Here is a 12,760-nt window from a genome sequence, read left to right as displayed (position 1 = left end):
TGGTACATTTTGTACTCATTGAGAAGAAGAGCAACACCACAGACAATTGTTCTGTTTTCTATGATTCTTGAGATCCAGAGAAAATAGTTCCTTGGAATATCAAGCCCACAAAACAGGCTGGAATGATCTCCATCTTCCACGGGTTTTACACCTCAAAGAAGGCAGAAAACTGCACAGAGTGGCTGTAGGTCTGGATATGGTATAGCACTTAATCCACCAATATGTGCTCAGTAAATATGCAGAGAGAGTGAGAGAACCATTTTATTCATCTTTTAAGTGTGAACTTCTAATGTAAAGACCAACTGAGAGAACAGAACATCGCACGTGTTTGTTTTATAAAACTATGTAAAGGTTTGCCAAGGCTGTCATAGTATGACAGCTTTGGGCCATTTATTTTCCCAGATCTTCACTTTGAGCATTGCTACTTGCCTTGGAATCTCTTTTTTTTTTGAACAGAATTCAATATATGTAAAAATCTTGAGCATTCTGAAGAGGTTATTTGCCCTAATCATGGCTAACTCTTGGCTAAAGTCAAAGTCTTTTTGCTGTTATACTTGTGCAACCTGAGTCCTGCCAGGCCTACAGCCTACGACAGGCAACCTCCTCGGTATAACTTCACAAAATTGCATTTTGACTAATCTTAAACCCAAAAGAAACAAATGTGTTAAATAAGCCTGTTGAAGTCGACAGCAGTCTGCATATATCAAACCAACTCAGGAATTATCAGCAACTCCATACTGTGATCAACCTTTTCCTGCAACATATTGCTGAGGGTAGTGACCCTGGAAATAAAAGCAATTTTGATGCTGCTAATGTGATTGCTGGTTGGGGTTTTTGTTTGTTGTTTTTTTTTTAGCACAGCACTAACTGCTAAAAGTGGCAGCGAAGGCCCTGTAGCAGCAAAGTCCTTTGTCACAAATCCCTCCCTGCACCCACATCACGCAAAGATAGATCTGCCCATGTGGAGCTGCATGTGGGATCGGGGTCCCATTTAGCCTCACATCCAGCTATATCCCCAGTTCTCAAGCTGTTTTTCTTCTGGTCATTGCCACATGCAGCACAAAGAATCATGTTCCTGATGTGACACATCACTGAACCAGCAATGGTGACTTTCAGCTATCCTTCAAATGATTAATAACAGAGACTATGTACTCTTTTTTCTTACTTTTTTGTTTTTTGCCACAGACTGGGTTGTCTGGTAGAACATAGTTTCAGTCAGATGGCTTAAAACAACCAGCTAAACAATGACCTCACATGCCACGTGTGTTTATGTATACATCAGAAACAATTTTAACCCGATTATTAACTAAACCTCACCAAAAAAAGAGTAGCAATTCCAGTTCTAGAAGTAGAAATATGTGATTGGAGAGAGGAAGGAGGCTGTTTCTGAACTTTTCTTCATAAGAGACAACAGAAGTTGTCCTAGACACACTCGTGTCCCCAAAGATACACACGTGAGTGTCCATGTGTGAGAGTCCCTCCAGTGGAAACAGCATTAGGGAGAGCTGAAACCACATGAAACACCAGAGAACGAAGTTGTGACAGCTAATGTGGAGGAAACCAGTACACACAAACGTGGGTTTTTTCACTGTAGGATTCAGACTGTGTGCCCTTTACAGATAATTTCCCCTATTCTGAATTGCACATTTTTGCAAACTGGGAGCCTGAGCACTCACATCTGTGATCAAACCTATCACAGCCAGTGACAGCAATAAAGGTTTATTCTCACCAAGTTTTGTTTCTAAGCTGGTCATATTTGCGTGGCCTCTTTGTGGATGAACTGTGCTGCAAAAGCATCTTTGCTCCTTCTCCAAAGCCAGAAGAAAATTGTGGGTTTTGCTGGAAAAGAAAGTGAAAGGGGCTACTGGGTTATTAGTAAGCCTTTCTTTGAGACCCAGAATCACAGAATATCTGGAAGGGACTCATAAGGATCATCCTTCCCTACCCCTGAGCTATAAGTATTTTCATTTCCTCCTGAGTAGAAAAGAGGGGCAAATAGAGATTTTGTTTGGACCCACACATTCCTCCAACCTTCATTCTGCAGTAACAATTAAGGACTCACCTCATTTACCTGAGCCGTTCTTACTCATCTGTATGGCACAAGAATGGAATTCTGCAGAGTGAGTCTCATAGTTCAACACTCCACGGGAAGCTTAAACATTCTACAGAAGGAAGGAGGATTTTTCAGAAAAGCTTCAAAGCTGCCTCGGTCATGTATCTGTCGAAAAAGACTAAACAAAAGCATCCCTTTTCCATGATATCTTGTCCAAAAAATCTTCTCAGCTACACAACAATAAGTATAGATAACCACAATTAAAACAAGGGAGTACCATTTACTGACTCAATTGCGTGAATAGCCCTTTGTTAGGAGCTGTGTGAAACCTGCCAGTTAGATTAATCAATAATTTTGAAAATCAACAGAATGGGCAGAAATATAAAGTAATTGTATGTATTACTGCACCAGGAAAATCATGATTCTGTAATATAAGTGGCATTGTTTAAGTGAGCCTTATACAGCCACACAAGTAACGTTTTACTGCAGATATCTTTAACGTTAATCCATAACGTAACTAGCTGCAGCAAGACAGAGGGGGAAAAAACCCCACCCAGTTTGTAGCTATCCTATATCTCAGACAGGGTGATAACATAACATATGTTTTAAAATGATAAAGACTTCCAAGAATAACATGCAGTTTCCAGAAAAATATTCATACACACCCAAACAAAAGCAAAAACCTGTAATAATTGAATAATTGCAGCTTTCTGTAACCAAGAAAAAGTTAAAGGGGGGAAAAAAATCCGTCCCAAACCAGCCCTTTTCAGTGGCTTAGCTGGTCAACACTTTTATACACAAAGCCTAGTGCTCTTCCCTAAAACCTAAGAATTAATCAGCATTATGTAAGAGATTTTTATAACACTCTAAAAATACATTGTGAATTCCTTTCTAATGTCGGTTTGAGAAGCTTTAGAGCACTGCCACCCCTTATCCCCTTTTTTACCATAGATTGGATCTTCATTTCTGGATACTGGAAACGTAAATTTTGTCTCAGTACTTGTGCCTCAAATCTCATTAATTACAGTATTGGCCTCATGAGATACAACTGCTGCTGCTGAGAACAGTGTTTGTGCTCAGAACGACTGGAGCAAGGGCAGGGACACACGGATATTATACAAGTATCCACACTTTGAGAAAGAACTAATGACATATCAAACTTGGTAAGACTGTTTGGGTGGTTTTTGTTAAGTTACCTGCTTACTAAGCAAACTTTTGCATTCACATGATGAGATTTTGTTCATATGATACTGGTAGATGATACTCCACGATATAATTCCTCCAAAGGCAGTGGTAACATCAGCCGGGCAAACCCACAGCAGTGCCCTGCAAGCACCTTATTCCTTTTTGTGCTCTGGTTTTCATATGCATAATAAATAACTGTTAGCACTATTTCTGCATTTTTCCACTGAAGGGTCTCTAAGCAAAATTACAAAGTCATCATCTGAATTTTAATGGTAGCCTGGGAAGCAGACTTGTAAAGAGAAGTTTTACCAGCCTTACTGGGAACGGGGCCATCCTAATCCTGTCTCAGCATCCAGGCCTGCCCTCCTGAAGTTCTTCCTGCTCTGCCCCAGATCACATCTTGATCTGCGAGCACACAAGTCATTTGGGGTCCTTCAGACCAAAATAAATCACAGGAATGCAAATAAATCACATGAAAAACGGGAACAAAGCATTTTTAGCTGTGCTGTATATCGAGAGAACATTAACAGCTCTCTCACCATCACAAATTTCTCCCCTTCCAAGGCTGACAGAACACAGATACAGCCATCTTCTCAAAATACACCCCCCGCCCTCCGAACCACAAATAAATGAACCAAAGCTACTGAGGTAAACAAAACAAGAGATTTCAAAGATTGTCCTGCCCGGGAAGGATTTCGCCAGTTATCAGCCTGGTGTGAAAGCCCTGCTAAAACCATGGCTCAGGATGTCAGCATAAAGCATTGAACAGGAGATACTCATCATATCTGATGGGGTGATAATGGTTCTTCCCCAAATACAAGCAAATATTCAGATGGAAACTGTACTCTGGATTAGGATGATCTGTACTAGTTTCATTTACCTCGGTAGTTTGACCAAGGATATCCACGCTCACTCTTTTCCTTCCCTCACCAAAACTCCTTTTCTATGTCTTACCCACAACCCAAGTATTTTCTTTGTTTTATGCCCTTATTCTTTCCTTTGCACCATTTTCTGCTGCCCATGTTCACTCTGAATGCCATCAGCCTCATGTCCAACCTAAACTCCATGGCACAACACATGTAAGCATTATTCTGCCTAAATGAGGCCAAAACTCCTCCTTTCGGTTCACGTTTCATTAACTTCTCATATTCTCTTCCTCGTCTTTTCCCACTTTTATCACCCAACTTCCTCGTGCGTTGTGCTTGTGCTTTGCTTCCTCACTTCCTCATCCTTCGTTTCCTCTGTGAGCTTTTCCTACCCTTCCATTCACTCCTTCCCCTCTCTTTTTCTGTTTTCCCTCTTTCTCCTCACACCAGAACCCACTGTTGCCACCTTGTTCGTTGTTCTTCCCCTGGTCTTGTCAGTGTAATAGGGGAGCAGGAGCCTTGATCCCACCAGGGTGGCTGATGTCAGCCTAATTTACTTCTCTCCCTAGACTCATTCCAACCACTCTCTCCCACTGTTAATAAAAAAAATATAAAAAAATTAGATATAAGCCTAAGACAACCAACTTTGGCACAAAATGGGATTTGCTGTGGTGCTTTAATCTGATGAATTTTTTGTGGTGGGTTGCAACAGCACAGACATCCCACACAACCCACACCGTGTAGGGAACTGCTACAAGCACCTCGGATTCTCCAGCCTTCCTTCACGTTGTCTCTGCTGACATCGCTAGTTTGTTCCAGTCGCTCATCAATACTTCTATTTCTCCCCCTTCCCCCCCAGTTTCACCTCACCAACCATTCCCTTCGCTCTTGCAGCTCAAAATCCAGAGGATTTTTTTTTTTTCCCCTTGCAGCTCCGGCAATGATAAACAGATGCTGGTGGTCCGCGTCTGGCACAACTTCCCTCCTCCAATCTTGATTGGGTTTTTTTTGTGGCGCTGGTTGCCTGTGACCTTTGCCTGCCCACAGGACGCGGAGATGGGCACATTTACAATTTGACCCGACCTGAGAAAGGGCTTGGCATTAAACACTAAAACATTAAATCACTAAAAGCCCCCCCCCCCCCCAAGAATTACGCACGTGAGTGGGTTTACAAGGTTAGTCGGATTTCAAACATAAGCAGGTATCAAAATCCGCAAAATTTGGGACTGCGGTTTAGGAAGAAGACAAAAAAAAAAAAAATCAGGCAATATATGGCCCCAGTGGCTGCTCCCTTCCTACCACCTCCTGTGAGCACGCAATTATTGCGATGTAACTCTAAAAAAACAAACAAAAAACAACAACAAAAAAAAAACCAACAAAAAAACCCAAAGCATTTCCTTGAATTTTCTTTAGAGACCGTGGGGCAGTTTTGGTTTTTTTTTTTTAATTTTTCTTTTTTAAGCCTCTCTAAAAGGCCACGCTGCGTTGGTTCAGGAAACGTTTCCTCCCCAGCTCCAGCCGCCTAAGGCCGGTCCCGGCATTCGCCTCTCATCGCAAAGGAGGAAGGTCCCTCCCCCGGTGGGGGAATAGGGGGACCCTCGGTGGGGTGGGACCCGCTGTGGCGGGGGACCGTCGGGGAGAGGGGACCCTCGGGGCTGTGTCTGGCCGGGGTGGGGGGGTCCCCGTGGGGGCTGAGGGCAGATCATAGGGGAGGCAGGAGGGGGTAGGGGGTGCCCCTCGCCCTCGTGGGGGCGCAGGGGGCGGTCGAGGGGTCTCGGTGCGCGGCTGGGAGGCCGCGGACACAGGGCTGGCAGAGAGTCCGGTCCGCAGTTTGCGTCTCTCCTTGGCGCTCCCCCATCGGCGGCGGCAGCGGCGGCGGCAGCGGCGGCGGGCGGGCGGCCGGCGCCGGGAACAGCCGGTTGTTTAAAAATCCTTCTAGAACCGTTTCTAATTCCCCCTTGCGCCGGGGAGAGGCGGCGAGAGCTGCGCGGAGCAGGGGCGGGGGGGGCCGGGGGCGGGGCGGGGGGCCCGCTCGGCCCCTCCGTGCGCCCCGTCCATCACGGCGCCGGGGGCGGGCCCGGCCAATGGCGCGCGCGAGTGGCGCGGTCGCCGTGGCGACGGGGCCGGTCCCGGGGAGGCGGTGATGGGTTGACAGGTGCGTGACAGTCGGGAGCTTCTCCGCAGGCATGTACGGCAAAGGCAAGAGCAACAGCAGCGTCCCGTCCGACAGCCAGGCCAGGGAGAAGTGAGTACACGCCCCGCACGAACCCCCGCGCAAACCCCGCGCAAATCCCCGCGCACCCCACAACTAAACTTTGCGGCGCAGCCCCTCCTCCCTTCAACCCCCTCGGGCCGGACCCCACGGAGTGCGGGGGCAGCGCCCGCGCTCGGGGGTCCCAGCGCTGCGGGGTCGCGGAGCGCCCCGTCCAGGGTGGTCCCGCGGGGGTCCCCGCCGCCCCATCGCCGGCCCCGCAAGGTGCGGGACAGCCCCGCTAACAAAGAGCCCCGCACTGGGGGCTGCGGGTCCCGCCGCGTCCCAACTCGCCGCCTCGCAACTTTTGGCCGTCCCCGCATTGTCGACGCCCGGGGAAGTCCGCACACACAAAGGGGGTGCGGGTATCGGGGGTGCCTTGGCGCGACCCCTGGCCTGGGTCCGCCCGGGCCCCGCCGCCTGACAAAACTACTGTTAGTATTATTATCGTTATTATTATTCTTTATTTGTAATCGCGCTTAAAACCCCCCATCCGAACGGCGCTCTGGGAGCTCCGTCCCCGCCGCCTGCGGGGATCCCGACGGAGAGTGCTGGGGATGCCCCCGCCCCACGAGGGAACTGGGGGAAGACCGCGTTTTCCGGAATGGACGGCGGCTCCTCGAGTTGTCCTGTAGTGGCAGCGACTTGGCGTGACCGGGGCTGGTTTACCACCGCGGTGGAGGGGTAGGAAGAGCCCCTGCCGGGAGGAGAAGGAGGGGGATGAAGTGTGTCGGAGGTGAGAAGGTCGGGGACAGGCTGCTGGGGGGAGTCCAGAGGTGCAAACCTCTGTCGAGAGGCCGGGTTTGCACCTTTCTGGTCCGAAAATCGCATCGCTCCGGAGGTGGCTCAGCACTGGGATCTGCGCTCCGGGCACGGCCGATGAGTTTCTCTTCAGGCAGTTTGTCCTGAACCTTTACCTAAAAGTTTTTTTGTTGCTGTTGTTAGTTGGTTTGTTGTTTTTGTTGTTTGAGCGGTTTTTTTAGTTAGTTTTTTGGTTTGGTTTGGTTTGTTTTTTAATGCTGGGTTGGTTCTTTTGATCGGTGGGTTGTTTTTTTTCGTTAAGGGACTTCCTAGTTCCAGAGGCTGGCATGCACGCTTCCTGGAACAGGAACAGGCCAGGCATCTCTTTTGCTGCAGGAGAGGGAGATGGTAGGGGAAATTTGAAGTGTCAATTTCTCACTTAACTTTGCCATTGGAAAGTGGAGAGAGGCAGAGGCCGCACTGGTGAAGCGTTAGTTTCTGAGATAGAGAGACACAACTTGGGCACTAAAATCTGATCAACTAGTGGCACTTCTTACTCCCAGTGTAGGGATAATTTTAAAAATAATTGCTTAAAAATAATTACTTAACTGGCTAGTGGAAGAGTTGTTTGTTTGGTTTTACAAAATTAGCGAATTAAACCATTTCTTTGTGCTGCATGTTTGCTCATGTTTGTTAATACACTTGGTAAATCACTGAAGGGCACAGTGGGACCTCACAGTGGGACTGAAACCAAATCCATAGGGCTGCTGTGTGTTGGATCAGATGAAGATCATGTTCTTTTAATTCTGCTCTGCGAAAACTTCCTAATACCAGCCGCATACACATGGGGTATGGGTCATGGGGCTGAAGGTTCAAACTGTTCAGTCTAATTCTTTCACTGCAGCTGATTTTTCTTAAAGGTTTTTGGTGTCCTAGAGCACATAATATTGCACGTGGTGTGAAAATGCTTAACAATCTTCAGGCCGAGCTTGCTAAACTGACTTACTGCCAAGTAGCAACTGCCCTCCTAAGTAAAGTTGTGGGGGACCTGCTAGGTGGTGCTGTTCGATTTAAATACACGTTGTCTCTCATTTGTAACTAACAGCTGGAAATGTGGATTCTTCACGTGTAGATTATTTTATGCGAAACACTGGAATGGTTTGTTTTTACACCATGGACTTGATAGATAAGAAGCTTCACGGTAGCATCTTCTTAAAAATGAACACAGCTGGGAATTCAGAAACATCCTCTTCCCCCCTTTTCCTTTAGCGAAACAAACAAAAGAAAAGATAAAAAAAGCTTTAAGACTTGGTTTATGATGGGAATATCATTATATAGTCAACATTTCAGATTTTTATTGTATTACATCTATTAAAGTTTCTTTTTAATAGGTCAGATCACATCCTGGCTATTTTCATATACTTTCTTTCTGACATCAAAAAAGCTGTGATTGCATTTTTTTTTCCTCTTACTGCACTGTTTTGCAGCCATGCAATGCTTGTCCCAAGGTAATGCGTGAGTTTTTGCTGTGCTCAAAAAAAAAGGTTGCCTTCCAATTAAATATCTCTGCAAAAATACAGCACCAACTTCTGCATAAGATTGTTTTAATTTGTAAACCACAGAGAAAAATATGTATGTTTGACTGATTCATTAAGTACTTATTTAATCAAGAAGAGAGGGATTATAATTATGTTTAATTTCCAAGTTTTTTAGAACAGAATATGCAATTTAAGACTAGTGTGTCTCCTCAAGTTTGTAAGTATCTAAAATTTGTAGCCAGTAACATATCTCCAAAATACACTTGAAATAACTAAGGAAATAATTTTTTTTAATATTACACTACCTCAGGTTTTGCGTAGCCTGATTGTGTGGAACATATTTATTCCCCATGAGGATGTGTGCCAGTGACAGGATTAGGGTGTGAAAAGAGTATTTATCAAGTGTGGAAAAGATGTGTGTTCAGATGTTGTTTGCAGTATTTTTTGTGATGTATTTTACAGAACAATCCAGTGCCAAAAATGTTTTGTAGTATGTACATCTCGCTGTATTCTGCCTTTAGTATTTATGTGCTTTGAGGTTATGTAATTGCTAATAAAATGAAGCAAGTTTTGCCAGTCATTTATAGTAGCCCTTGGCAAACTTTCAGTTCCAACATGGCATTGTTTCATGGGCTTTCTCTTTGTCCCTTCTGCTTGGTCTCTGGGGCAAATTGTCTGTATTATGTAGCTTAACAAGGTGTGAAGTGTAGATGAATTTAGGGAAAAAAAACCCCTAATTCTTTGCCAGGGAGGTACAGCCACAGCACTGTAGGGGAGCACGAGAAATGAGGGCACACAGTACCTGTGAGGCATGAAAAGATGAAGAGACAAAAATCACAAGAGTCTTTGTGCCCCTTCCTCTCATTCAGTGCCTTAATTTTGGGCTCAGGCCTCCCTGTTGCATAAAGGATGGAACAGTTGTTTTAAACAGTAGTTCTTCACTACTGTGAGGGTGCCATGTAAGACTCATCTACACTGTCAAAGGAAAAAAGCCCTAGAAGTTTTCTACACGTCATCTTTTGTTATCTCTTCACAGCAACTGGATATACTTTTTTATTTTTATTTTTTGTCCTTATTCCTTAAAATGGGACTGTTTCAGATTAGGAGCTTGGACCTACTGACATTTCATTGAATGATGAAACTCTGTAAACTTCTAATCTTGGAGAAAGGAGGACCAGACCTTACAGGTTCCATTTGCAAATGCAACTCTCTGTTTATATATAAATAATAATATTTCAATTTGAAAATATATATGCAGAAAAGTAGTTCAAAAGAACATATAAGGCAAAATTAAGTTCTGGCTGAATTCTGTGTTTTAAGTTGTCTTGATCTTCCAGTGGTCTTCTAAACTAGTTCTTTTCCCAGGATGTCCTTAACCCTACTAGGGCTTTGCAGACACAGATTTTGGTTAAAAAATAAAAGGATGACTAGTGACTATGATTTAATTGGTTATAAAAGGAGGTGTGATCAAAATGTTGGTTCTCCTCAAATCTGTTTCGGGTGGTTGGCTCTTTGGACATACAGCTCTTTATATGAGTGATGTTGTTTGCAGGGGTGTGGGGGGGTGTTTAATGTTTTTTTTGGGGGGAGGGGTTGTTGGTTGGGTTTTTTTTCTCCTTCAGATTAGGAAAGACTGCATCGTATGAGTTTACATAGTTAAGTTACTTTTTTCCCACTAATGTTTGTAGGCTGCAAAAAAAAAGTAAGGTACAGATAAAAATTAAGTGATAAATTTGTTGCTCTTTTCTAGGAAATGGTGAGCTTCAGGTTCAGATGCTAAAAGACACATTATCTTTTCCCCCCCCCCCCCTTTGAAAACAAAGCTAGTAGTTTAATCCAGCCTGTTTTAGAAAGTTTAGGTTTGACATTTATACAGTGATTTCATCCACCAGGTCTAACTTGCAAAAGTTGCAGTTGTACTGCTCAGGGAGTCTGTGAACAGAACACTTCTTGTCATTTTAGAGGAATATACTTTTTAATGAAGTACACAGAAGGGAAGGTTCTGGAAATAGTAACTATTTGTCAGTACTTATTCTTGACCATAGTGCTTCAGGTACTCTGTTACACTGTGCAGGTATCTTGGGCAGCACGTTGAAGGTGTTTCAGATAATATATGTGCTGCAGTTCAGACCACTGACAATAACAGCCTTTGCCTTGGAGATCAAACAGTACACAGAAACTATTAATTTTACTTAAATATTAAGGTAGTCAAAGAAGATTTTCATAACTTTGCCGAACTTTCACTGGTTGGGGGGAAAATTTATAATGGCATACCTAAGCCTTGTGTTAGTTTATTTAATTTGTGTGTAAAAGTTCCGTTGAAATGTGGCTTGCTTTAAAAATTAGGCAGAGAAAAAAACGTGGTTTCTGATGTTTTAAAAGTTTTTGCAACTTTTACCATGTGCCCGTCTCCTTGAAGTGTGGTTGAAAAAGGATGAGGGATTTGATTCCAGGGAGGTGTCTTCCATTTGCATGACAAAGCATCTGTATTTTGCCAGGATACAAGCCTTTTCAAAAAGATACATTTGCATATTCTTAGGGCTTACTATCTGTAATCTCTGAATATTTTATCTTTCCTGAGAGTGAAGCAGATACCAGCATCAGAGGGGAGAAAAACTGGGCATGGGCAGATACTGGGATCACAGGGAAGAAAAACTGGGAGTGGGCAGATACTGGGATTACAGGAGAGAAAAACTGGGACTGGGTAGGTACTGGGATCAGAGGGAAGAAAAATTGGGAGTGGGCAGATACTGGGATCAGAGGGGAGAGAAATCAGGAATGGGCTGATCTTGGGATTACAGGGGAGCAAAATTGGGTCTGGGCAGATCCTGGGGTTAGAGGGGAGAAGAATTGTAAGTGGGCAGATCCTGGGATCAGAGGGGAGAAAAACTGGGACTGGACATGCTGGTGGTAAGGCAAGTGTAAATATGAGCAGTTGTAGGCTCAGCTGTGAGATGCCAGGACACAGAGATAACCGAGGCTGGCTCCTGAAGGAGGATGGAGGAAGCCAGGGTGGAAATGGCCAGTCTGGAGAGAGGAGACAAAGAATTGCTCCCTAAGGGAACTGGCATTAGGATCAGAGATCTGGGTGGGGGCTGGTGCATCCAGGCAAGGGAAGCAGACTTGGTGCAGAGCAGGGAGCAGAGCCAGGACAGCAAAGGAGGCAGGTCAGGAAGTGGAGGGTTTTTGTTAAGTTAGGAGGAACATTCTGTCCCTCCAGGTGCTGGAAAATGACCATTCCTTTGCTACCCCTGGGAGACTGAGAGGTAAATTTCTTACCTCAAGGCAAAACCTACCAACACTTATGCAATACTGACTGACTGTGGTAGTTCTGAAATCTGCAGCTCAGAGATGTCAGAGCTTTGGGAGGGAAGGATAGAATTTGCCATTCAAAATCAGCTGGAACAGTGTGTCTCTGTGTCTGAAGTGCAGTGTCTGGGTGCTGTGCTTGCATTCCCAATAAGATTCTCTTAACTTGGAAAGTGTGGGTATATACCAAGCGCTGTTCTCACTTTGCCCTCATTTGCATGTTCACTGATTTTTTTTTTCCTCTGGAAAAAAACCCCACACCAACTCCCTGCGCAACCTCCCTAGTTTTTATTGTGTAGAAAAGAGCATTGTTTTCATAATGAGTAGCTATTTGATAATTTGCTATTTTGCTGTCATGCAGTATGTGCATTATGGCTGACTTGCCGTTTCATAATAGTGCTGTTCCTACAGGAGGAATATGTTGTTTCTTTAGTGCCCAGCACCATGGTACTTGAGCTTCACCTTTAAAAATAGGTATCAAGCCACTCCTGCTTGACAACCAGTTTTAGAATTGGCACTAAGGTGCAAAAAGTGAAAGGCAAAAACACTTCTCGATTATTGGGTGCCCAATTTGAGCTCTTTAGCCCTGAAGTTTATTTTTTTTTGAATATCGCATAAACCAGGAGTCTGTATGTGCAACTTCCGGCATCTCGCTTGCCACTGGTTCTAAGGACAAGATGCGAAAGGAACTTAAATGTTGTAATTTTTTTTGTCGTCTTTCTTTTGGACATACTGGAAATTGGAAAATGCACTCTGAAGTTATCCAGGGTGGACAGTTCATACTTACCGGCAGCACAGTCTCACCAACCTGCTGTGC

General features: G+C 44.6%; 1 protein-coding gene across 5 annotated transcripts in view; it reads left to right on the top strand.

Annotated features, from left to right (window-relative positions):
* The first annotated feature begins 6,198 nt into the window (after positions 1-6,198).
* Positions 6,199-12,760, top strand: part of SSBP2 (single stranded DNA binding protein 2) — a 130,078-nt gene continuing 123,516 nt past the window's right edge. For 3 of the 5 annotated variants that reach the window (XR_004354771.1, XM_032676735.1, XM_032676733.1), the window contains exon 1: positions 6,199-6,349. Coding sequence is in view for 4 of the 5 variants with exons in the window: in XM_032676735.1 (XP_032532626.1) it covers positions 6,291-6,349 (59 nt within the window). In the remaining variant the exon portion in view is untranslated. The remainder of the gene's footprint in view (positions 6,350-12,760) is intronic. The other 2 variants (XM_032676736.1, XM_032676734.1) reach the window with 1 other exon arrangement.

Source organism: Chiroxiphia lanceolata, chromosome Z (assembly GCF_009829145.1).
Source record: "Chiroxiphia lanceolata isolate bChiLan1 chromosome Z, bChiLan1.pri, whole genome shotgun sequence".
Taxonomy (NCBI): domain Eukaryota; kingdom Metazoa; phylum Chordata; class Aves; order Passeriformes; family Pipridae; genus Chiroxiphia; species Chiroxiphia lanceolata.
This window is presented reverse-complemented; position numbering and strand designations above follow the sequence as displayed.